Genomic DNA, 27,249 nt, shown 5'->3' with positions numbered 1-27,249 from the left:
TTGTGAGCACCCACGTGGTGCCGGACCCCTCTGTTGCCAGTGTTCCCCCTCTTTTATCAATAGTTTCTTTATGCTTCTTCAAAAGTTCAAATTGGACATTGGCTATTTATCATTCAACACAGTTCGGTTTCTTATCGACTCTCCCTCGACTCACCGGCTGTGATGAACTGCTTAGCTTTCTTCTCCTTCGAGTCAAGATTGGTACCACAGAGACCCGCATCTCTCCCCGGCTTGGTTATCAACGGAAGAGAGTCTCATGTACCATAGACATCTGCTACAACACACACTGGCTATTGTTCACAGACTTATGATCCCCTCTGCTGAGACATCATGGGCCTTGGTCATAAAGGGCAAGGTAGCTTCTCTCCTTGTCACCTGCTCTGTCTGCGCCGTCTTTCTCTTCCTCTTGAACTGTTGTGCGGAGTTAGCTTTCACGTCATGCGGTCAGCATTGCTCCTCTTGTACTCTTGTGCTCCAACTTTTATCCCTGTGAGGAAAGGAAAGGGCCATCAGGTGTGTGTGATTCTGGTCAAATGCCTGACTTTGTCTGACCCTTGTTTTGGGATATTTCAGGTAAACATCTTAGTTCATTGTCTTTTGTGTTACTGCAAACATGTTCGTGTTGGAAAGGGGGGGTGGCAGTGTTTTAGAATATCCTACGTGGTAGGATGGGGAAAAGGTGTTGAAAGAAGGGGGATACCGCATCTCACCCATCAGTGTCCCTCTCCCACTCCCCAAAGACCCCCCATCCAGGTGATCCTTCCTCACTCATCCACCCCTAGGAACTGGATCTAATGGCAATGGCTCTGCCCTGGCCACCTGGGTGACAGATCCCCGGGACTAGCCAGGGAAACACCTTCAGGTTTATCACACTATTCTACCATCATCCTCTGACTCCATCTCCCACCTTAGTCACACTAATACTGATGAAGTGCTATCTCTATTGATGAAGGCTAACCCCTCTTGTGCCCCATCCGACCCTCTTGGTCCTTAACTAGTCAAGCCTATTGGCCCTATAGTGGCACTCACCTCACTCAACTCTTCAACCTGTCCTTTGAATCCGCTTGCTTTCCTTCTGTTTTCAAAACAGTCACAGTCATCCATCTCCTAAAAAAGCAAGGGGCTCACCCGAACCTACCTGTTAACTTTTACCCTCTGTCTCCCCTCTCCCTGTGGCCTCCGCACCTCCCCACTCACCCAAAATAACTCCAACCCTTCCCACCTCCTCCAACCCTCCCCACCTTCCTGCTAGAAAGGAGCTTTGTGCTCCGTTGCCAGCGCTCTGCCCATCTCCCGGACACCATAGAAATGGTCTTGCGACTTAGTCCCTTTTCCCAATGGACGCGGCCATCTTTTTTGATTTTGTTTTCCCTCAGGAGATTGGCTGCTCAAGCGACACAAATCTCCTGAGGGGAAAAAAAAACATGTGCACCCCGGTTAAACCCCGGATGAGAATGGCTTTCACCTCCACACTGGGAGGCTTGGCTCGGGCTGACTGGCCATTACTGCCCATGGCCAACCCTCCACCCCCACTGCGGGGGTGAAAGCCATATTCAAATCTAGCACTGTTCTGGCGGACACATTTTGGTATATTGTGCAGATGGTGATTAGCAGGCAGATCCACAGTAAAGTGCATTGGCACAATGCATGGTGTATTTAAACAGCCCTTTGAGTCAGTACAAATGCTCTGGAACTGTTGGCGATGGATCAAAGTACAATTGGGAGCATTTAGTATGAGAAGTCCAGTTTTGCTTCAAATCGATGCATCACACATATATACAAATATAGCAAACAATTGCGAAAGAACATGTGGTGAAGGATTTTTAATTGCTTGATTTATATTATTTGAAAGTTACCTCCTTTTGTTCAATGCAGTGACTACATTTAGGAGAATATGGACTATGAAAGGAAACCCAGCCAAATCTCAGAATAGAAATGACTAGACAGCCAAAAATGTGATGTTTCATTGTGCGAAGGATTTGCATAGTACTGCTGCTTACAAGATTAATTCCGCCATGAATAATTCAGTGCTCCACATTGCTGTTTTGGAGCGGGTACAAATGATCCTTGCAGATCCTGTGTGTTTTGCTATGAGTAGAATGTGGAGCTAACAACAGGCTTACTGTGGAAAGAGTCATTTGGGAAAGGAACATGGTACATATGTGTTTTGCTCAGCAGAGTATAAGGTACTGTGTAGACATATATATTTAAATATCAGTGTGATTATCACCTATACACCAAAAATGAGGTAGTTTGCTGAGAAAACAGCCTTCTTAGTCTTTTGTGAGGGACTTACCAAAAAAGAAGTGGCAAACTTCCTTCTGCTTTGGGTGGTGAAAGAAGGCGATCAGGTGGGCAAAGCTGGCAGTCTGAGTTATGTACTTAATTTTTATTATTATTAATGCCTGCTTGAGTTGCGAACCTAAATGATTGTTTCTATTTGACTTAACTGATTGTATTTATAATGTATTGTATTTGTATTTTATTTTGATTTGTAATGTACCATACTCAAGTAAAAATCGGTTCACGTGTATGGAGAAGTGAAGATAACCATGGGACATTGAGAGGGCATGGGGTTACAACAGAATACAAGCGTTCAGAGTAATGCCAGGGCAACACATTCCTGAGAACATTCGAACATGAAGAGCACTACACAAAGTGCTAAGAGCATGCATGCCAGGAGACAGTTTATTCCAGGAGTCCAGAATCCTTTCTATTTCACTTCAAGTTAAGGTTTGACTATTGCGAATTTGTTCTATGTTTTGGTGTCGACCTGCTAATGATTAATCGGTATTAATCGGTTTGTAAACAATCAATTTGGGTAATCACTACCAAACATGTGGAGCAGGGGTTGCAGGGTTGACCCCTGCTCCCCATGTTTGGTAGTGATGGCTTTGGAGGTAGTGGGGGTGTCCCCCACTTCTGGAGGTTTGGAGGCGGGGAGGAGAAAAAAAAAAGAACAGCAGACCCCTGCGCTGTCAGATCCGACCCCGGCAGGAGGGACGGATCCGACGCCACAGGGTTAGAAGATGAGCGAACAGCGAAAAGGTAAGTATGGAGTGGGTGGGGGAGTGTATGGTGGTGTTTTTTTTTAGTTTGGATGGATACGGCTGCAACAAAATTGGCTTTGTGGCCGAATTAACCACAGTCAATTCGGCCACACACACTGGTGCATGGCCAAACCACATACATCCAATTAATCCAGATGCATAACACAGCATTATGGGTCTCCCATGAATATTTAGAGGAGGGGTCCGGACTGTCTCGCCACATGGAGAAATAGACAAACCTTGTGCCTGCTTTGGTTTCCCTAAACAGCAATAAAGGGCTTTAGTGGTGTCATGAAGCCCACGATCATATAACCATGCTAATTTGTGCTAGCTGTTTAAAAAGTCTCAAATACTGCAGAATTGTACCTGTTAGAGTTATTGTATAGAGTTCTCTATAATGTACATATGTGCAGATTCCAATATTATTATTATTATTATTATTATTATTATTATTATTGTTATTAGTAGTAGTAGTATTGTTTGGGTATTTATTGACTACAGATCTAGCTCTGGATAGTAACTGAGCGCTTTACAGATGGCCATGTGATGTACATGGTGAGGGAAGCAAAGATGCAATAGAGCTGGGAGCTAACAACAGGGGCTGGGTGTGCATCAAGGGATCAACAAGAATTAAGTAATCTACAAGCAGACAGGAAGGAGGGACACAAAGGTGTCTGGACCTAGGTGTTCAAGAGGAGCCATTCCTTGAGCTCCTTCTAGAAATATAGAACTGATATTTTCATTTAAATTAGCACGGTCGCTTTAAGTTAGATTTTCTTTTTAGTGATGATTGTCTTTGCATATTATACAGCAACACACAGGCGAATTAAGAAAACACTAATATTTCGGGGCTTCATTACAAGTAATGGCGTAATAGTAAAGCAGGTGCTATTTTGGAATACTGCCTGTTTAATCACTCTCCATATAACAAAATATATAGAGCTATTTCCACTACATATAATGCAGTAACGCTACAGGCGGAATTACTGCAAGCAGGAATTTCACCCATTCCTAATGGAGTCCAGTGGGACTTCATAACGGGGCCATAACCTCACTGCTATAACAGGCGGTAGGTACACTGAGGTTACCTAATGCAGCGATGACGGCACGGCTAATACCACCAAAACTCTAGTAAGGCCCTAGATGACTCAAATCTGACATTTTGGTTTGGTTTGCTCCTTCGGACGTTGTCCTCCCTGGTACCACTACTCACCTTTAATGGAAAAGGGCATCACTACTAAACTGCCATATCATATTACTTAGTTGTGATGTAACAATGACTTTTGCATGAGTCTGCACCCATTTGGAAGTCATCTTTCTAAGCTGGATTCCAGCTGGGACTTAACACTCAGTTGTTGATTCACAAAGAAGCTGCCGCGAGCAACTCTGACTTAACCCTAACTTCTAGGAATTACATTACTCAGGAGCAAATCAGAGTTACTGATAGTAACTACTTCCTGATTGAAATAAACACCTGCAGCAGTTACTCAAAGTTACTCATATGAACTTCTTTGTGAATCAGCCCCTTAAAGAATGGCTAGCTTTTCATATTTCATGTGTCTGAATTAGCTTACTCTAACATTGCATTATCATTCACTTGTAAGAAAATGTGTAATTGCATGCTTATTGTATTCACTGCTGACGTTAAGCACACGAGAACAGGAGTCTCTATTCATAGTAGGACACAGTGATTCTTAATAAACTGCTAAAAATAAATGTTTGCAGCAAATTACAAATTGCTTATTGGTAATTGTTGTTCCTTCAGTACAGAGTTGACCTGTATCATAAATATGCTCAGGAGGAAGATTTTTAATATAAAAGTAAGCAATTGAGCAAGCATTAAAGGGGTGATAATTGAGCCATGGATTGTAGAGCTAAGAAACACCCCCATACATACGAACAAAGGATATTTCAAGTTACCCCCAGTTTCCAGCTGCACGCCTCTACATGATCGCAATCAGTGTCTGCATACTGTACAGTTGGGATTACATTATTCTTTATAAAAGGCACTCTGATGTATGTCTCCAACATGTATGGATTTTGATCGCCTACAGGTACTGGCCACTTTGAGACTCTTGTATCTCTTTGCCCAGTATGTTGGTGCCTGCATTTTGTGTTTTCTGTATTCTGTATTCAACCCACAGCCCTTGAAAGGATAACATGTAAGCAATCTGTTGGTGCAATCTTTTGGTGCAATCTTTTGGTGCAATCTTTTGATGCCCTTGATGTTTCTCTTTCAGGAAAGTGGTGAGACCGAGGTGGACAAAAATAAGTGCTGTACCCTTTGCAACATGTTTTTCACTTCAGCCATTGTGGCAGAGTCACATTATCAGGGCAAGATTCATGCCAAGCGGGTCAAACTGGTACTGGGAGAGTCCCCGAGTACACCCACGCCAACAGGTAAGTCTTATTGCTTGCCTTCGTAAAAATTAGTATGCAAAACGCCACATCACAATATCCCATTTATTGTGGTTGTCCAAGGCTTAGCTCTTACTCGAGCCTAGTATAGTTAGGATTAAAAGGGATGAACACATATAAGAATCATGTCCACTTATGCAGGTAGTATATGTTCTGTTTCATGTATTGAGCAGTTCGGAATATGTTTTTTTTCTATGTAGACTACATTCACAGCAGAAGAAACAAGCAAACGCCCTTAAACTTAGCCTAAACACATATACAGGGTAATTCATAGAATTTCGCAGAAAAGTGTCGCAATCGGCTGGCGCAGAGTGTCCGCGTGCGATTGACTGCGCCAGGCACGTGCGATAAAACCGATTTCCGCGCACAGCGTATTCATGGATTACATGCTCCCAAACCAGCCGTGGCGCAGAGTATCGCAGCGACCCTGCAGCAGCGCCAGTAACGCCCCCAAGAACGCCCTCTCGCAAGGAAAAGCCAGCAAAATCGCTAAATCATCGCAAAGGGCTGCGCCAACTCTGGACCAGTTTACAGGGCAGCCAAACAAGGAACGCAAAGCGGGTAACGTGCATATCAGGGGTACACGTGAAGTCATACACGCGATTAGCCAGGGTACGTGTATTACAGGGGTACGCGGGAAGTTTAACAGGCGATTAGCCAGGGTACGTGTATTACAGGGGTACGCGGGAAGTTTAAAACGCGATTGGCCAGGGTACGTGTATTACAGGGGTACGCGGGAAGTTCAACACGCGATTGGCCAGGGTACGTGTATTACAGGGGTACGCGGGAAGTTTAACAGGCGATTAGCCAGGGTACGTGTATTACAGGGGTACGCGGGAAGTTTAAAACGCGATTGGCCAGGGTACGTGTATTACAGGGGTACGCGGGAAGTTCAACACGCGATTGGCCAGGGTACGTGTATTACAGGGGTACGCGGGAAGTTTAACACGCGATTAGCCAGGGTACGTGTATTACAGGGGTACGCGGGAAGTTTAACACGCGATTAGCCAGGGTAAGTGTATTACAGGGGTACGCGGGAAGTTCAACACGCAATTAGCCAGGGTACGTGTATTACAGGGGTATGCGTGAAGTCATACACGCGATTAGCCAGGGTACGTGTATTACATGGGTACGCGGGAAGTCCAACACGCGATTGGCCAGGGTACGTGTATTACAGGGGTACGCGGGAAGTTTAACAGGCGATTAGCCAGGGTACGTGTATTACAGGGGTACGCGTGAAGTCATACACGCGATTAGCCAGGGTACGTGTATTACATGGGTACGCGGGAAGTCCAACACGCGATTGGCCAGGGTACGTGTATTACAGGGGTACGCGGGAAGTTTAACAGGCGATTAGCCAGGGTACGTGTATTACAGGGGTACGCGGGAAGTTTAAAACGCGATTGGCCAGGGTACGTGTATTACAGGGGTACGCAGGAAGTTCAACACGCGATTGGCCAGGGTACGTGTATTACAGGGGTACGCGGGAAGTTTAACAGGCGATTAGCCAGGGTACGTGTATTACAGGGGTACGCGGGAAGTTTAAAACGCGATTGGCCAGGGTACGTGTATTACAGGGGTACGCGGGAAGTTCAACACGCGATTGGCCAGGGTACGTGTATTACAGGGGTACGCGGGAAGTTTAACACGCGATTAGCCAGGGTACGTGTATTACAGGGGTACGCGGGAAGTTTAACACGCGATTAGCCAGGGTAAGTGTATTACAGGGGTACGCGGGAAGTTCAACACGCAATTAGCCAGGGTACGTGTATTACAGGGGTACGCGGGAAGTTATACACGCGATTAGCCAGGGTACGTGTATTACAGGGGTGCGTGGGAATCATCACACGCGATTAGGCTGGGTGGGTCCTCACAGGTGTTCCCTGTACACCCTCCACGGCCCCTGCAGGCAGTCTACAAAACAGGGGACTACCCTGCACACCTGCTCATGTCCCCCTGCACCCCCCACCCCCCCAGCAGTGCAGGGGCAGCCTCCACCAGGCCCCCACTCATGTCTCCCACCACCCCCACCCTCCCGCCACCAGGGGCAGCCTCCACCAGGCCCCCACCCATGTCTCCCACCACCCCCCGCCACCAGGGGCACTCTCCACCAAGCCCCCACCCATGTCTCCCACCACCCCCACCAGTGCAGGGGCACCCTCCACCAGGCCCCCACCCATGTCTCCCAACACCCCCACCCACCAGCACTGTGGGGCACGTGGCCAGCAGGCAGTCAGGCAGCAGCAGATGGCAGGTGGGAGCGTGCTCAGGGCTCTGGGGGGCAGTAATTTCGCCTCCTGGCCAGGAGCGTGGTCTCTCGTGTGTGAACGCGTGGACAGCCTGATAGGTAGTGAAATCCCACACGTCAGCAAAGGCCCTTAGCGCGTAAACCCGTCAACAGCATATGCGCGCCTATAGTCACCTGCACGTGCAGGAAATTGTTGCGTGACACGTCCCAGTGTCAAAGCGTGTGATTGGTGAAAATGGATGTACACGTAGAAGTGACAAAGCGTGTGATTGGTGAAAATGGATCTACACGCAGGAGTGACAAAGCGTGTGATTGGTGAACGTACACGCCGCGTAAGTGACGCTGTACGTGTGGGCCTGTATATAAGGTACATGTAGAACACCATTTCCTTGTACGTGCTTTTCGTGGAGAGCGAGTGGGTGAAATCTGTACTTCTTGTCGTTTCACACGCGATTTACTTCACGGCGTTTCCAGTTCGTATTCCCTGTTACCTCTGACAGCTTTTTCTCTTTTTTCTCTTTTACTGGTTTACCTGGGCCTGTTCCCTCAAACAGTGTCCCCTTCTACTGTTGTCCTGTCTTCTCAGACAGCGTACACATCTTCTTTTGGCGGGGGTTTAGCCAGCCAAACGCGCTCATTCTTCACGCTCTTTTACCTGGCAGACGGTGAGTCACGCACGTATCCAACTTCTGTGCTTGCCCCGTGTGTTGCCTACCCCTTCAGAGGTCATTCTAGGCTGCGTGTGACACGCATACGTTCATTCTTGTGTTACTGGGTGCCACAGCGTAGTGCAGGTTTTTCTTTCTGCACACGTGGTCTAGGAGGGGTTGCGTGCACGTCATCTCCCTTTTTTGGGCCTCCTGTGCGTTGCGTGACCCGTCATCTTTCCCCAGGGGTTACAATCAGCCGTGCTAGAGCACTAGGGTACAATTACCATCTGGTACCCAACCCCTTTGACCCCCAATTGCCCAGGACAATTGTCTACAGCCACTCCCATACGCACATTAATATCAGTGCCATGGCTGGGAGGCGAGGATTCCGTAAGGGTGGCAAAGGTGGAAGAGCCACAAGTGGTGGCCGTGGTGGATCCGGTAGGGGACGTGGTCGTAACTTGCAGGGTGAGCCTGTCCCCCCATGTGTGGAGGACCAGTCAAGGGCACCCATCATCCCCCCCCCTCCCCCCCCTCCCCCCCTCCCGTTGAGGCTGAAGTGGCTGACACCATCCATGCTCAGCCCTTGTTGGACCAGCCCATTGTGGCACCAGACCTGGCTGCCTCCATGGCTGACTTCCAGGTCAGCAGGGCTACGACACGTGCGCTGGTGCACGTTGAAGCCATCATGCCACGTGGATCTGGGGCAGCAAGGTCATCTACTGCACCAAGGAGGCAGGGCGGAGTGGCTGCAGGGGCAGCTGCGGCTCCATCCACCCCAGCCCTCACACACCCAGCCAGGACAGTGTCGGTCCTATTCCATGCTGCTGAGATTCCCCCTGACACCATCACACTCGAGCCAATGCCTGCACCAACTCCCATGCTGAGTGTGCAATCCCACACTCCTGATACAGAGTCCACCAGGGCTCCTGCCCCTAGTGTCCAGAGCGGCGCAGGACACTCAGGATCACCACCACCTTCCAAGCGGAAGAGGAAGAGTGCTCGTCCGGCACAGGCTGATGCCCCAGACACGGCTACACAGTCCGGCCCGTCCAGGAAGCCCAGCTTCACGGATGACGAACTGAATGCACTTGTCGAGTATGTGTCCGGACATGACAACGAGATGGTCATTGTTGCAGGATCCAAGACCACACCTGCACAACGCCAGGCACACTGGCAGACCGTTGCGGACATCGTAAGTGCCCTTGGAATCGTGAGGCGCACAGCCAATGATTGCTATAAGCGCTGGAATGACCTAAAGCGCAGGGCAAAGAGTAAGCTGGCCTCAAGTCATGCCGCAACTCTAGTGACTGGAGGTGGGTCTCCAGTAGTAGACATGGAACTCACTCCACATGAGTCAGTCGCTGGGACCTACGTCACGGAGGAACAGATCCAAGGCGTGGGAGATCTGGCTGATTACGAGGCATTGTCCGGTGAGTGCACATGCATGTGTGTGTCATACATGTGCATGGTGTGTGTGTGAGGGCTTCTGTTTGGGTGCCAGGAGAGAGTGTGTGCGCCTCAGTCGTATGGGTCAGCCATGTGCTTCATGCAATACTTCCTGCGCAGCTGCATTTGGCCATAGCAGTATCCCTTCTGCCAACAGTAGACATCTAGCACAACTGCACGCCAGTTGCCCTTGAAGTGTCACCTTGACACAACAGATTTGCTTATTTTTCACTGTTCATTCAGTCAGTTTGTTTGCATTCCACCACTTTCACTAGGCATGTCGCTGTCCACTAGTCACATGTCTGACATGGGTATGGTAAAGGGGAGTGACTTTGTTACCTGGATATCATTTGTACACACATGTCCCTGTGCAATTTGACCATTACAGACTGGCAGCTCCAGGTGAAAAATCTGACCTGTTAGAATCAGAAAAGCTATTACATGCGGGAACTGGACTGAATGAATAGGTGCTGCCCTCCTCTCCATCTTCACTCAATAGCAATGGTACATGCCATCTGTGTGATGGCATGTGTGTTTCACCTGCCAATCACAGGCCAATGTGTGATGCCACTGCCAGGCAGCATGCAGAAAATTTGTTCATCTTCCATCTTGGTGTCATCAGTGTGTGCCGTTTGCCTGCACTTCATACGCAGTGAGGGTGCATGCATGGGAGGGTTCTAGTCATGTGGGACATGTCAATCAAGTACTGGTTCTCTTGCTTCTCAGCCCTCAATGTGTGCCATGGTGCTAATGCCTGTTTCCATTACTTTGTTTTCATGTCTTTGCAGGGGAAGACGCACCTGATACTGCTGGGGTTGTGGAGATGGTGCAGACCCAGGAGGTGTCCCAGGGCCGACCAACCACCAGTGAGGGACGTGGTGTGGTGGTGGGGGAGAACCCACAAGTGCTGCAGGTCGTGCTCTCAAGGGGTGTCTCTGGCTGCACCTCCCCCGAGCTGTACTCAGGTGTTGATTCGGATGAGACCTACGTGCCGTCGCTGGTGAGTGTTCCAGGGAGGGATTCTGTTCTGTCTCACCCACCTGCACCAGGGTCAGTACCCTCCATGGGGATGTCAGTGTTGGCAGCTACGCCTTTGGTGGTTACGGATGCAGGGTCACACTCCGCGACATCTGATCCTGTTCCTGGGCCAGCAGATCAGAGGGGGAATGCAGTCCTGCAGCCTCAGGCAGTGCCGGCACAGCAAGGCGCAGTTCGCCTTGCCCCAGACAGGTGTGGTGCCCGCCGACGTGGTGGCCGTACGCCACCTGGCAATACCGCATGGGAGCAATCCATTTACGGTATGGCTACCCAACAGGCTGCATCATCCGAGATGATGGCTCAGGCCATGGATAGGGTGGCCACTTCCATTGTCCCCCCAGAAAGGCTGATGGAGCGACTAGAGCAGGCAACTGACTCCATCTGCCAGTCACACAGGGAGGACATGTTGGGGTCCAACAGGGACAGGCGGGCGGCACTGGCGACTCTGCAGGAGGCCATCTCCATTGAGTCCCAGGGCCACAGGGAAGCCCTGAGGCAGGAGCTCCTACACCTCAGGACGACTCTTGTTGAGCTTGAGGCTTCAACACACCAAAGGACAGAACAGCAGCTGGAGCGTCTCACCCGTACGCTCTCAGCTGAGATGCAGGCAACGAGGGCGGAGGTCCGGGCATCCCGTGAGTTGTTGCATGGGGACCTCCGCACACTCATCCTCCAGAACCAGACCTACCACACCCGCATGCTTGCAGCCATGGAGGAGCAGACTAGGGCCTTGCGTGGGCTGCCTCCCATAGTGCAACCACCTCCGGATGCAGCTGCACAGGGTGATAATAGCGACAGCAGTGACACTCCCACAATAGGGTAGCCGTGTGGGCCATGAGCCCATGGAGGTGTTTTATTTTCCCAGGATCCACGCAGGTGGGTTCTGGTGTGCATCCTGTCCTCGGACCTCCTGGGTGGCCTCCCCAACCCCCCCGGGCCCATCAATGGCCATTTTTGATTTTTTCTTATTTTTATTTTTATTTTGATTTCTTTTATTCCCAATTTTTTTGGGAGGATCTGTTGGCTCCGATCTGTTGGCTCCGATCTGTTGGCTCCGATCTGTTGGCTCCGATCTGTTGGCTCCGATCTGTTGGCTCCGATCTGTTGGCTCCGATCTGTTGGCTTCCGTGGTTCCTGTGGGCATACGCTGCATTGTGGCTGGGCACATGCAGGCTTGTAATGTATTTGGTTCAGATGCTTGGGTTTGAGTCACACACACCCCTCCTGCTTCCCGTTTCCATGGGCTTGCAAAGGGTGTGCCCAAGTGACAGTGAATTACACAGTGACGTTGGACTCCCATGACCTGTGTGGCCAGTCTGTAGTCAATACTGTGTATACATTCCTAGTGCATATTGCTGTTGTGTTGTACACTGCATGTTGCATTGATGTGTAACTCTTCTTCTGTGTCTACCTCCCAATTTGCAGGTCCCTTCCTCAAGTCCACACAAGGACCTCTAGTCTGGCGATGGGGACCATGTTGGCAGCAGTGCACCTACAACTCTACATGGCGCCAACACTGCACAGTTGGTAGTGGTGGGAGTGCAGGCATTTCCAGGTGGTGAGACTACTAATATGTTACATTTTTGATGTCATGTTAATGGTACTACGTGCTCAAGTATGTTGTTGGTCCGGCATTGCTGTGAGCATTTCAGGTGTTGCAGGTTTCTAATAGTGCCACTGTACATAGTGAGAGTGATGTCATGTTGTGGGGATTACTTTGTTTACCTGCAATTAGCATGACATGGCACGGTGTGTCGTGTGGCAGTGCTGGGGTTGGGTTGGCTGACATGGCACTGTCCTCTTGTTGCATTTTGCAAGTGGGTATTCATTTTAGCTGCTTCAATGTGTAACTTCACAAAACTGCATTGGTGGTGTCTGTGTGGGTAGGGATGCACACATTGTGACACTTCCAGGTGAACAATCTCAGGCTGACATGGAATTCCCGGTTCATTCTCCACACATTCAGGATCAGTGTCAGGTTGAGTCATCATTGATTGTCAGATGGAATGTGCCAGGGCAGTGTGCACTCCACAGGGGTGTGATTTCTATGTGAAGTAATTAGCCACTAGCTGTGTACGGGCTGCCTCCCCCCGTGCCCTTTCCCCTCCCATGCGCAGCGGCTGTGCATGTGGTTGGGGATGTGGGGCCACCACCATGTCCACGGCCAGGCCCCGGCGTGTTGCAACGTTGTGCAGGACACATGCTGCCACTATGATCCTGCACACTACTGGGGGAGCGTATAACAGCTGCCCGCCAGAACGGTCAAGGGAGCGAAAGCGTGACTTCAGCACTCCGAATGTGCGCTCCACTATGCCCCTGGTTGTAATGTGGGCTGTGTTAAATCTTACCTGGGGTGGCGTGGTGGGGTTCCGAATTGGCGTCATCATGTGGGGGCTGAGAGGGTAGGCACTGTCCCCTGTGGAGGTGGGGATTGGTATCATTGGTGAGGTTGTGACCTTGCTCAGTATCCAACATGCATGCATGTGCAGTGGCATACATACTCACCAAGCAGCCATGTATCGCCATGCCGCCCAGCTTCTAGGTCCCGGCTTAGGGTGGACATTCGGTAAATGAAGCTGTCGTGGGTGGAGCCGGGATAGTTGGCATATACTGAGGTGATGATTCCCTTGGCATTACATGCTACCTGCACGTTGATGGAATGCCAGTGCTTGCGGTTCCTATAGATGTGCTCAGATGCCCTGGGGGGACGTAGAGCCACATGGGTGCAGTCGATGGCACCTAGCACTTTGGGGAATCGTGCCACTGCGTAAAAATCCAGGGCGGCAGCATGCCTTTCTGCAGGTGTTCTGGGCAGGTATATGTGCCTGCGGACTGATGGGCGTGCAGTCATGATGTTCAAGACCTGGTGTAGGCAGCGTGACTGGGTGGCCTGTGACACCCCACCCACTATGGCACTTGTCCGCTGAAATGATCCAGTGGCTAAGAAGTGCAGTACATTGAGGACCTTCTCCAGGGGGCTGAGTGCTTGGGAGCACAGGGTGGGTGATGTGAGGTCATCCTCCCACTCAGTCACCAGGTCCAGTATGATGTGTGGTGGAAACCTGTACCTCCCATACACCTGGTCATCAGGCATCCCGAAAAGGCTGGTTCTGGGTGTGAACATTCTGGCCCTGACTATCCTCCTCCTCCTCCTTTGGTAGCCCACTGCCACTGCTGCTAGGAACGGTATGTTCATCCTGGCGTCTGAGCTTGTTATTGTTAAAGTCCGCAATTTATGCTTAGCGCGTGTTCTAGGCGAGCGTGTGACCCGCGCAGCCCTGGAATCCAGTTCCCAGTCCAATAGCGTGTGGAAATTCACACGCACCACGGGATACAGCGTGTGACCCGCGCAGCCCTGGAATCCAGTTCCCAGTCCAATAGCGTGTGGAAATTCACACGCACCACGGGATACAGCGTGTGACCCGCGCAGCCCTGGAATCCTGTTCCCAGTCCAATAGCGTGTGGAAATTCACACGCACCACGGGATACAGGTTCGCAGACGTACTTGCGTGTGTAAGTGGCCGCGCACCCATTAAATACACGTACATAGGCCAATCGCGTGTACGCGCACTTTTGTCCAATTACACGCGATGACACTCTGACGTGCAGTATCTCCACGTGTGCCCCGTCATCACGTCCTGAGTGGGGAACACCCGTGCGGGTCACGTCACAGACGCGCTTACGCGCTGAGGGACTCAGGTCCAATAGAATCGCGTATGCGTGCTGACGCGCTTACGCGCTAAGGGCCTTTCCTCGGATTTCACGCTGACGTGCAGGATTTTCACGTGCCAAATCACTCCGTATCAAGCTGGCCACGCGAAAACACACGGAAGCCCACGCTCCTGCCCAGAAGGCCGAGTTACTGCCCCCCAGTGCCCCGAGCAGCCTCCCACGTGCCATCTGCTGCTGCCTGCCTGCCTGCTGCCACCGTGCCCTGCCATTTGGTGCCTGCACATCAGCCATCTGCAGGGGTCCAGTTGCTGTGTCCACCCCTGCTGGAACTGAAGACTCCCGACTGGTATTACATCGCTCCACAGCCCAGCCCCAGGACCCAGTTGCCCACCCACACCTGCCTCTGGGGTTGCCATGTCGGGCACTTCCACATCTGGCACCAGTGGCAACCCCAGGCCAGAGGGGCAGAGGGGCACCAGCTTCACTGTCACCGAAGTTGGTGTCCTGGTGGAGCATGTCCTGGGGCAGTATGATGCCCTCTTTGGATCGTCCCGCGCCAGCAAGGAAGGACGGCAGAGGATCTGGGCCGACTGTGTGGTTGCCATCAACGCGGAGGGGGTGGCAACCCGCGACGTCCTGAAGATCAAGAAGCGCTGGGAGGACTTGAGGTCCAGGACCCTTGTGAAGGCCCGGCGCCTCGTGGAGGGGGGCCGGGGCCGCATGAGTACCATCCAGATGAGGGTCCTGGAACGCGTACGCCCAGCGCTCCACGCCCAGATCCTTGAGAGGGAGGCCCGTCTGGAGTTGAGCGGTAAGTGTCCATGCATTACTGTGTGAGACAGGGCATGTTGCGGTGTGCTGGTTCTATGATACTTGCCTGTATGTGTGCCATAGCCCATGTATGCATGTATGTGTGCAGGGACATCATGGTAATGCATGTGCGACCAGTGATGTGTGATGCACATGGTTGTTGCATGTGTTGAAATGCCGCATGGGGAGCCCTAATCAGATTATGAACATGAGAGCATGCCAGTCTCTGTACCTGAACATGGGTGGGGGTGAGGGATGGGTGCTGATGCCAGGTACATATATGGTAGCCATGTCTGTGTGCCTGACCTGCGTGTCTGTGACTTGTGCATGCCATGGATGCATGACACATGTGTGTGACAATGCAGAGATTCAGTAAAGCAGCAAAATTACCCTTGTATCCGCTGTGTTTGGTGTGTTTGGGGCCAGATGGATGTGACTGAGGTGATGTGTGTGCATGTGATGGGCATGAGCCATGATGCATGTGAATTACATATCATTGAATGTTTCAAGAGTCCATTGGACATGCATGGAAATGTCCATGGCATGCACCATGCCTGTTACTGTGTGTGTTTTGCCTGGACTGGCCCATGTGTTGTGGAGGGACATGATGGAAGTGTACTTTGACAGTGGTGCTCATCTGCTATTGCTTCCTGTCTTGGGGACCATTGTACAGTGCCCTGATGCTTGTGTTCTTTGTCTCCCTCTACGCAGCGGCTAGTGAAGAAGAGGGCGGAGACGGCGCTGTGGAGCAAGGCGGCGGGGATGCCCCCACGGCTGCAGCGGAAGGGGTGGGTGAGCCCCCACAGGGGCCTGCTACGGTGGGAGACGGTGAGGAGCCATCCAGGTTGGTGGTTTGCACAGAGGAGGAGGAGGCCGCCACTGGGGCACACATGGGGCCTGGTGGGGGCATCCCTGCTGGTGCAAGTGGTGCAGTCCAGGGCCAGGGGCCGGAGGCAGCACAGGTCACCGTGGAGGGGCCTGTGCATGTCGCTGTCCCTGACCCTGTGAGTGCACCACCATGCACCAGCAGGGATGCCCCGTCCCAGGCCTGTCCGCAGGTAGAGGGGATGTCCATGTCACCTGACTCCCCTCCACCTGCGGGCGTGGGAACCCCTGGCCGTGCGGAGAAGGTCCTGATTGGGGTCGCGTTGCGCACGGCTGCGATTCGTGATGCCGTGCGTGCTTCCCGGGAGGAGCACGCACGTCATCACGAAGTGCACCGTGCCGACGTGGCACAATTGGGATCGGCCATGTTCGGGGGTTTCCTGCATGTGTTGGCCAATGTGGCGGCCCTCTCCTCCTCTGTGCAGGCTATCCACCAGTCGTTCTCCTTGCCGTCTTCCAGCCCAGATGCCACCAGGGCCCCCTGTGGACCTGCCCCGACCAATGCAGCCAGCTCGGTGGGGATCCCATCCCTGCCACAGTCGGGAGTCAGAGATCCAGCAGGGGTGGACACCAGAGCAACTGGACCCCAGCAGATGGCGGATGTGACGGCATCATCGGGCAGGGCACGTGCACGACGGCGTCGGTGGTTTCCATCAGCCTGGATGCCGTCGTGCTGGCACAGGCAGTTGCGTCGGAGGCAGCAGCAGGCTCAACGTGGGAGGCATCATGGCTCGGGGCCATCAACATCAGGGGTGCAGGCATCGGCCGGAGGGCAGGAGAACCCTGGAATGGGAGTGGCTTCCGTGTGGGAGAGGTTGTGCCAGCGGATAGGTGCGGAGCGGCAGCGGGCAGAGGAGGAACGGCTCACGATGGTCAGGGCGGAGGACTCCATGCGGAGGGCGCTGAGGCGGGCTGAGTGCCTCGAGGGTCTTCGCAGGGAGTTTGAGCTTGACACTGCGTTATCCCTGCGGGACCTCGGGGCCAGGGAACATGCCCGCCTCCAAGCCATTGAGCAGGAGTTCGAGGATGCCCTGGCCCATGACAACAACCAGTGAGCCGTCCAAATAGCCCGCTGCCTTTGTATATAGTTGTATAGTTAGGGTTAGGTTTCCTTTGTTTTTTTGAATTTTTTTTGGGTTGCGATTGGACAATGCACCACTTTTTTGTATATAGTTCCCTTTTTAGTTAGTAGTCAGTTAGGTTTAATTTGGTAGGGCTCATGGAGCCAGGATTATCTTCTTGATTGGCTTATTTTATTTTTTCATAATTTTTTCATGGACATTCATCTTGTTTTGTTTGATTTGCTTTGTGTTTTTTCTTATTTGCTGTTCAATACATATTATTTTTTTAATCTTCAATGTGTCGTATCATCTCATTGCTTTCAGGCATGTCATGTTGGGTGTTTTGTCATTCACTTGCAGCCATTGTGTGTGACAGACATGTGTTAAATTGCATTATTTACATTGGGGGTGTAACATGTAATTGCCTTTGATATGTGGGTGGGTGTGATAGTTGGTTGGGCCTTTTGGCAGGGGAGGATGGGCATTACGGACATGATTGGGGAATGTTGGGACCCAGGTGCAGGGGGGCATGGATTGGACATGGGTGGGGGCCTGCTGGCAGGTGCCCCACAGTGCTGGGGGGTGGGGGTGGTGGGAGACATGAGTGGGGCCCTGGTGGAGGGTGACCCTGGTGGCTGGGGTTTGGGGGTGGTGGGAGACATGAGTTGGACATGGGTGGGGGGCTGCTGGCAGGTGCCCCACAGTGCTGGGGGGTGGGGGTGGTGGGAGACATGAGTGGGGCCCTGGTGGAGGGTGACCCTGGTGGCTGGGGTTTGGGGGTGGTGGGTGACATGAGTTGGACATGGGTGGGGGCCTGCTGGCAGGTGCCCCACAGTGCTGGGGGGTGGGGGTGGTGGGAGACATGAGTGGGGCCCTGGTGGAGGGTGACCCTGGTGGCTGGGGTTTGGGGGTGGTGGGAGACATGAGTTGGACATGGGTGGGGTCCTGCTGGCAGGTGCCCCACAGTGCTGGGGGGTGGGGGTGCAAGGGGACATGTGTTGGTGTTCATTAGTTCAAGGAGACATGTGCCTTTGCTGGGGGGCATGCCCATGTTGGGTGGGCTGCCTGCGGGACATGACCAGGGATGCAGGGTAGTCCCCTGTGGTGTGGGCTGCCTGCAGGGGCCGTGGAGGGTGTACAGGGTACACCTGGGAGGAGCCACACTGTCAAATCACATGTGGAACTTCCCGCGCACCCCTGAAATACACGCGCCCAGGCTATTCGCGTGTGGAACTTCCCGCGCACCCCTGAAATTCACGTGCCCAGGCTATTCGCGTGTGGGACTTCCCGCGCACCCCTGAAATACACGCGCCCAGGCTATTCGCGTGTGGAACTTCCCGCGCACCCCTGAAATACACGCGGCCAGGCTATTCGCGTGTGGAACTTCCCGCGCACCCCTGAAATACACGCGCCCAGGCTATTCGCGTGTGGAACTTCCCGCGCACCCCTGAAATACACGCGGCCAGGCTATTCGCGTGTGGAACTTCCCGCGCACCCCTGAAATACACGCGCCCAGGCTATTTGCGTGTGGAACTTCCCGCGAACCCCTGAAATACACGCGCCCAGGCTATTCGCGTGTGGAACTTCCCGCGCACCCCTCAAATTCACGCGCCCAGGCTATTCGCGTGTGGAACTTCCCGCGCACCCCTGAAATACACGCGCCCAGGCTATTCGCGTGTGGAACTTCCCGCGAACCCCTGTAATACACGTAGCCCGCTCCCCCAGGCCCGATCGCGTGAGGAACTTCCCGCGCACCCCTCAAATTCACGCGCCCAGGCTATTCGCGTGTGGAACTTCCCGCGCACCCCTGAAATACACGCGGCCAGGCTATTCGCGTGTGGAACTTCCCGCGCACCCCTGAAATACACGCCCCCGGCTATTCGCGTGAGGAACTTCACGGGAAGCCCTGTAATACACGTAGCCCGCTCCCCCAGGCCCGATCGCGTGAGGAACTTCACGCGAACCCCTGTTATACACGTAGCCCGCTCCCCCAGGCCCGATCGCGTGAGGAACTTCCCGCGCACCCCTCAAATTCACGCGCCCAGGCTATTCGCGTGTGAAACTTCACACGAACCCCTGCAATATACGTAGCACGCTCCCCCAGGCCCGATTGCGTGTGGAACTTCACGCGAACCCCTGTAATACACGAAGCCCGCTCCCCCAGGACCCATCGCGTGAGGAACTTCACGCGAACCCCTGTAATACACGTAGCCCGCTCCCCCAGGCCCGATCGCGTGAGGAACTTCACGCGAACCCCTGTAATACACGTAGCCCGCTCCCCCAGGCCCGATCGCGTGAGGAACTTCCCGCGCACCCCTCAAATTCACGCGCCCAGGCTATTCGCGTGTGAAACTTCACGCGAACCCCTGCAATATACGTAGCACGCTCCCCCAGGCCCGATCGCGTGTGGAACTTCACGCGAACCCCTGTAATACACGAAGCCCGCTCCCCCAGGACCCATCGCGTGAGGAACTTCACGCGAACCCCTGTAATACACGTAGCCCGCTCCCCCAGGCCCGATCGCGTGAGGAACTTCACGCGAACCCCTGTAATACACGTAGCCCGCTCCCCCAGGCCCGATCGCGTGAGGAACTTCCCGCGCACCCCTCAAATTCACGCGCCCAGGCTATTCGCGTGTGAAACTTCACGCGAACCCCTGAAATATACGTAGCACGCTCCCCCAGGCCCGATCGCGTGTGGAACTTCACGCGAACCCCTGTAATACACGAAGGCCGCTCCCCCAGGCCCGATCGCGTGAGGAACTTCACGCGAACCCCTGTAATACACGTAGCCCGCTCCCCCAGGCCCGATCGCGTGAGGAACTTCACGCGAACCCCTGTTATACACGTAGCCCGCTCCCCCAGGCCCGATCGCGTGAGGAACTTCACGCGAACCCCTGTAATACACGAAGCCCGCTCCCCCAGGCCCGATCGCGTGTGGAACTTCACGCGAACCCCTGTAATACACGTAGCCCGCTCCCCCAGGCCCGATCGCGTGAATAACTTCACGCGAACCCCTGTGATGCACGTACCCTGCAAATCGCGTGTGACACTTCCCGCGCACCCCGGTATACATGCACACGTATTTTTTGTCAGCGGGTGTCCGTGTTTGTGGGTACCCCTTTGCACGTCATTTTTCCTGGAGGGCCACAGTATGGGACATTCATCATGGCAGTATATAGGTGCTATTTGTTGGCGCACCTTTTGGCGCACATTTCTTACAGCCGCAGAGACGCTACCGCCTCCTTTCTTGTGGCGGTCGTGTTTGTGCCTGTGCGCTGGTTTGAGCGTGCGCTTTTTTCCCCTATTCTATTCCATGAATACGTGTTGTAGGCGAGCGTGTGGGCGTTCCGCGCACTTGTGCCCTGTACTTCCCCCGTGACGCCCACGTTTTGGCAAGTTGTTCCCCATTCCGAGTGTTACGCCCGTGTTCCGCCTACTTTTATTGCGTGCGCCGCGCTATGTGCGATTTTCGCTGTGGCCTGTGCGATTTTCGCTGTGACCTGGCGCACGCTGTTAGATGGCCTGTGCGCTAACGTGCGCCGCGCACTTTTTATCGCACATCCGCTGGTTTTCTCGCGCACGGACTTCCATGAATCGACGTGCGTTGCTTTTCGTGCGATTTTCGCACGTTCACTGCGATTTTCGCTATTCCACTGCGATTCGCACGTTTTTGCCCACTTGCGCCGCGCTAATTATTCCATGAATCGGCCTCTTAGTGTATTCAGTTCGGTGACCCATAACGATTCTTGTCTGCACCCATAGTTTGTCAATTTTCATCATGCAATACAAAAATAGTGCAGATAAATGCAATGTTTCCACAGCAAATGGTTAGCTCTGTTCATGTGAGAAAAAAAAAAAATCCATGCGATTATAAAATCTGGTCAGAGCTTTGTTTAATTTGCATACCTTAAGGCACCTTAAATCACAAAGATATAAAACTTGTGAAATGTTGGAACTTATACTAAATATTGAGACATTTTCCTTGATTCAAGAACAAATCCATCTTTGGCACACTTTTTTGTTCATGGAGGCGCAACTCATACGTTACATCCACTTACGTGTTTTCTCACATTTCAAACATTTATAGTTTAAAAGAATGTAGATGTCAGATCACTAGATATTGAGAGTGTGCTAACAAATGGGACAATTATACCCAAGTGCCAAATATTCACAGTTCAGTTGAACATACAATCTCAACATGCAATGTACACATAGGCCTTTTAAAAAGTGGGTTATGGTTTGTGAAAAAACGAAACATAACGATTATGACATTTAGCAAAGGTTGGTTGTCTTTTGTACAAAGTTATAAATAACCTTCTGTTTAGCAAATAATATTTAAAACATTTGATGTATTTTTCAATGGCATTAAGTTAAGCTGCAGGTGCATGTAAAAATGTAAAATTTATAAGAAATATGTTACTAAATGTTCAAATTAATTTTCAGTACAAATCACAACCTAAAACAGGTAAATAATTATACTATTTAGAAATAAACAAGTCTACTTTGATATAATGTTATTAATATATGTTATAATATTGTATCATGCACCTTTACAATTTCATATTATATACGTGAATATTGAAATCTTTCTGGCTAACATTGTTTTAAAATATCATTTATGATGCATGCAATGGCAAAACAATATTTTATTTTGAAATGGTAACATTTAAATTCCAATTTTGTTCAGTAAGGTTAGAAAATAACATTTCATAAAATGTGTAATTGCTTCATAAAATCTCCTTAAAAACCCATTTATAGATTTTCTTAACAAACAAGAACTACTATTTTTGACTGAGTTACACATGTTAGAAATTTGGTTGTAAATGTTCGGAATTTTCCATAGTAAATACTCTTGTCTACTCTATGACGAAAATGGACACGCGTGCGATTTCCCACTGTTGACTAGAGTATTTCACCCACCCCTATCTTTAATGATTGAGTCTCACTCTGACTGAAACAGAAGGCTCCTCTCTGGTTTAAGGTGCTGATTTTGTTACAAACCGATATCTACATGTAGGGACTCAAAATAGCTATGCAATGCACACAAGGAAACACTGACGTTAATACTGTTCATAAGCTGGACAATTCTAAGGATTTAAGGGTCACCAAACGATATAAATAATCATGGCTATAAACTAAGGCATAAGAGAAGGAGCTCACACACAATGGAGAACGGGAAGATAGGTAATAGGCAGGATAGTTCCCTGTTGAGCATAATCTTACGTGCAAGACAAATCACTAAGCAAGACCCTGATACTACCGTTTTAAAGACACTAGTTCTAGAGTCAGAAAATAGGTGCCTTAAATATGTGATTACCCCACACAAAATGCCGCTCACAAACACTTCTTTTATTAATTCAAGAGGCTCATATCGTTCCTAGATCTGGAACAGCCCATGATCCATCTTGTTGCTAAATTGCATAGTGGTAAATATTTATTACAGAGTTCCAGGAGCACCACTTATCCTGGGTATCTAACTGCATACCCAAACAATTGGATAGACTTTGAACATCTTCCCCTGAAGTTTAACTGGCTCAATGCCCTGCAATTATTGGGCTCCAGGCTGTGCCTTGACATTAATGCCTGAGTTTGTCACCTTTGTGGGGAAGAGGCTCTGGAAACCACTAAACATATGTAAGGTTGACAGGCAAGAAATCTAGACATGATTTGCAGGCACATGCTGTGGACAACCGGCCACTCAGCCATTTCCCTTGATCCTAAATGAGTGTGTGTTATCTACTTTCACGGAAATGATTTTGCAACAATGTATCATCTGACCAAGATAATATAGATGAGGGCCCAATTTATCACACTAATTAAACAATACTCATTAATGCAATACTCAAAGTGCACAGAAAAACCTGCCTTATTCAAACCATCAAACTCGGCTGGGAGAGCATACAATTAGCTCTCAACTTTATAATACATGTGAGTTGTTTTCAAACAAAAGACATGTCACCTGTGCCATCATAATACAATATCAATTACAAAACATATGGATACATTTGATTGGTTAACATGATAAACTGCATTTAGAGTATATAGGTGTTTGTTCTATGATTTGGTTAGACATACCGGATTGCTCCTCCTGGGCCCAATCTACTTCAGATAATACTTCAATAACATCATCACATTGATATTTAATTGGTTTGCGTTCATTATAGGTGGTGTAACACAAGGGATTTTTATTGGTTGGGAATTTGCTCACCAACCTTGGACATACTGACAGCCATCAAGATATGAGAGAGAGACATAAGGTGGGGGAGAAAAGCCAGAGTGCTGCTATAATTCAAATTAAAGCACCTCCTTGTCATTTCCAGGTGATGAGGCCTTCTCCTCTCTTTATATGTGGACTTTTATATTGGCTTCTGTTTGTATGCTAGGAAGTTAGACAGGTGTCTTAACTTTGCTAGTCTTATAATGAATAGCCAGTGATCTCAGTGTCTTGGTCACATGTTAAAGGACAGTGTTGGAGAATCAATTTCTCCCTATGTATGGAACTTTGAGGAAAATTCTAGCATATGTTCTATTTCTTGTCAGCACTTGGGACACCCTTCATCTATTCTCTAAAACATATTTTGGGATACTATTATCATACAACTGGACATCAATGGCTATCTATGCACCTATTAATATAATTAACTTAGGAGGAAGCTGTTTCGCCTCCCAAGAACTGTTATATACCTTCAAGTTTCTGCTCACCCACTAATTCCTTCCTAGAATTCTGACCTTGGTGCTCGCTGTGAAATACTATCTGTTCAGATTTTGAAGCTTCTATAATAGATGTGTTGTTGATTTTGCTAATTCTTTGGGCTTGCTGTGGTATCCATGTTAAGTAAATGGCTATACTTCAGCTCTTTTGCCCCATGTTGGAAACTTATATCAACATTAGTTTGTTTCACATTCATCTTGTACATCTGTCATACGTTGGATTTCCTGCCTGTGTATGCTGCACCCTTATCTACGTATAGTTTCATTTGCCCTTTTAGTGGAGTGAGCCCCTCTCTGGGTACTCAGGAACCTACGTTACTAATACTACACTACTTGTACATTCTTGGTCAATATTAAGTCCCTACTAGTTTTGCTCAACCTAACTAATCCTTTATGACTTATGTGTGTGCATTAATAGTTTGACAGTTTTATGGATTCTGCCTCAACTTGTATTGTTTCTTACCCCTAGGTTCACAGGGCGGCTGGGTCTGTTTATACTCTTTCTCATCTTTAGACTAACAAGGAGGAGGCAGGCCAGAAGTTTGCACCATTACAATGTGGCTTAGCATCAAATGCATACTAGAAGAACTGGGCCTCATTACAAGTTTGGCAGTAACCGTGCTGGTAAAACTGGTAGGTTGCCGTCAGACTTGAAATGTTCACTGGTGCCTGGCTTGCCGGAAACACCAGAAACAATGGGGGATTACAACCCCGGCATTCCAGGAAGTCAGACGCTGGTAATTGTAAATCCGGATTCCCATTTGATTCCCAAAGGAATATGCACTTGGTGAGCATTTAATGTTTGTTCTTTGCTCATAATGATGAGAAACCCTATTAGATAAGTACCAATTAAAGTAGTGTAATATTCATCCACAAACATGGCTATACACCTACTTGTATGAATGAAATCTTAAATGCTCCAGATCGGTCATCTTTGATTATTGAAGGAAAACAAATCTGAAAAATATGTGTACATTCTTTTTTTTTACATAAAAAGAATAAACATGGTACAAAAGTACAGAGGAATTTGAAATAAATGCTAATGCTAATGTGCAATATTGTGATACAAATGATGCCCTGTAAGTGTGATCAGTGATATAACATACCTGGGGCAAACGCTTGAGTTTCGCTACACCCAGAGGTCTCTGAAAATAATGAATATGTGAAGAGAACTTGGACACAGAATCCAGGCCGTGCAAGTTTGAAAATGCATGTAAGAAATCATATAGACAAAGGGTCCCCTATTTGATTCCTCTCTCAACTAAGGGACGCTTTCACTATATTATTTGATATGTTTTTCCCACTTCAATCGTTTCCCAACCACACTTGCTGCTTCTCTTAATGCAATTGTGAGAGCATGATTATGCCTTCTATTTAGTTCTGTCATATGAAAATGTTGCCAATAAGTCGCATTATACAAAAGACTATTGAACTGCTTTAAAACAAACCCAATAGGAACATTGTGCTTTGCTATATAAAATAAGGCAAACATCAGGATTGAGCAATTACAACCTGAACTTAGTTATGGTCAAATATTGGATATCTTTGCATGTGGTAGGATGTGTATGCCTTGGCCCTCTTTGTGAGAGAGGACCATGTGTTTGTGCGATTAATGGAAGAAACTTGGATCCAGAATCTCACAGGGCTTCATATGCAGCCTTAGCAGAATATTGGGCCTCATTACGAGTAAGGCGGTAAGGGATACCGGGCACCGGTAAGGAGACCGGTGCCGGTAATCCCTTACCACCCTACTACGAGGGGAAATCAGAGCCAATAACGGTACCGCAATTTGCGGTACTGTTATTAGCGCCTTCCCTCTTCCCATTGAGTCCTATGGGGGGCTCAAATGGGAATAGGGAATGGCTTTTCCAATGGGGACTTACCGGTCCCGCAGAGGTCGGACTACACCGGTAAGTCTCCATTGAACGAGACCGGTGCCGGACACATTATTGGTGGCAGTCATGGAGTAAATAGCGCCATGACTACCACCAATCCCGTAATGAGGCCCATTGTGTTCGTCCAAAGTTGTGGTCACAAATGGCCCTGGTTAAGAAAATACGTAAACTACAACGTGCAGTCGCCACAGGGCAAAAAATACACTAATAAGTGCAAAGAAAAAAAAGTATCTAAATTAACATGTTTCATTAAACTTTCATTATTCAATTTTGCACAAAGGATGCCACTATTAGAAGAAGAAGTGAAATAAAAGTCAGTTGTTCCAGTAGATGTATCCTGTTCTAAATATGTCCTACTGTAGGCCTGAACTGCTGAAGCATGCCGGTTGTGTGTGAATTTGGCTGCATCATTTGTGTGGCTATAGGCACCTTTGCAGATGCTCCCATTTTGCAAGTTCAATGCACTTGTGCCTTGTAGTACATAATCCCTCCTCATGCCTGTTTAGTTGTGCAAGTTCAATGCACTTGTGCCTTGTAGTACATAATCCCTCCTCATGCCTGTTTAATTTTGCAAGTTCAATGCACTTGTGCCTTGTAGTACATAATCCCTCCTCATGCCTGTTTAATTTTGCAAGTTCAATGCACTTGTGCCTTGTACATAATCCCTCCTCTTGCCTGTTTAGTAAAAGCTACTTTTCTTTCAGTGAGTCGTATAAATGGCTTTCAACACATTTTCGCGAATCAGGCAACATGTGTTCCTGCTCTATATTGTATATGTTCCTAGTCACAAATGCATTTGTGGACGGGAACATGTTTTGTGAATTGGCCCCATGGATTCATGGTTTCATAGATAGAAACGCTGTGCTCTGGAAGGCTGGAGGAAGTGTTATTTCATTGCTGCAGGACTTCAACATTATCATTTGTTAATTCCTGACTCTGAGAGGCTGTCTATAATGGTAGGGATGTCCATGTCCAAATATTGCAATCAAATATCCATTGAGAGAAAGCAAGACATGTCTGTCTGCCTGTATAGTCCAGCATAACAAAAATACATACAACTCAGCAAGAGACAAGCACACCCAGGAAAATATTATCAGTCAAATCCTGGAAAATTGCTGGATACAACACTCTTTAGAAAACACTGAAAAAAATATGGATGGTTCTATTTTTCTGGTCCCTCACATCATAATCCCTATCCTGTATCTCCTGTTGGTAACTCTTTGTGTACTCTCTCTCCATGCCCTTCCAATTGTACCCGTTGTAGTGTATTCGTATAATTGGTTCCATGCTGTAGTACACTTTTACTGTATCCTCTTGAACAGTGCGCTGTCACGACACACCTAGGTTTGTACTATAATGT

At 49.5% G+C, this 27,249-nt stretch overlaps 1 protein-coding gene across 2 annotated transcripts in view; it reads left to right on the top strand.

Moving 5' to 3' along the window:
- Positions 1-27,249, top strand: part of LOC138473064 (zinc finger matrin-type protein 4-like) — a 1,763,309-nt gene that overhangs the window by 828,536 nt on the left and 907,524 nt on the right. For both annotated transcript variants that reach the window (XM_069611557.1, XM_069611558.1), the window contains exon 4: positions 5,291-5,450. In XM_069611557.1, the coding sequence (XP_069467658.1) occupies positions 5,291-5,450 (160 nt within the window). The remainder of the gene's footprint in view (positions 1-5,290; positions 5,451-27,249) is intronic.

Source organism: Ambystoma mexicanum, chromosome 8, assembly GCF_040938575.1.
Source record: "Ambystoma mexicanum isolate Mex_15411 chromosome 8, UKY_AmexF1_1, whole genome shotgun sequence".
In the NCBI taxonomy this organism is placed as follows: Eukaryota; Metazoa; Chordata; class Amphibia; order Caudata; family Ambystomatidae; genus Ambystoma; species Ambystoma mexicanum.
Note: the sequence above shows the minus strand (reverse complement) of the source record. Positions and strands in the feature narration are given on the sequence as shown.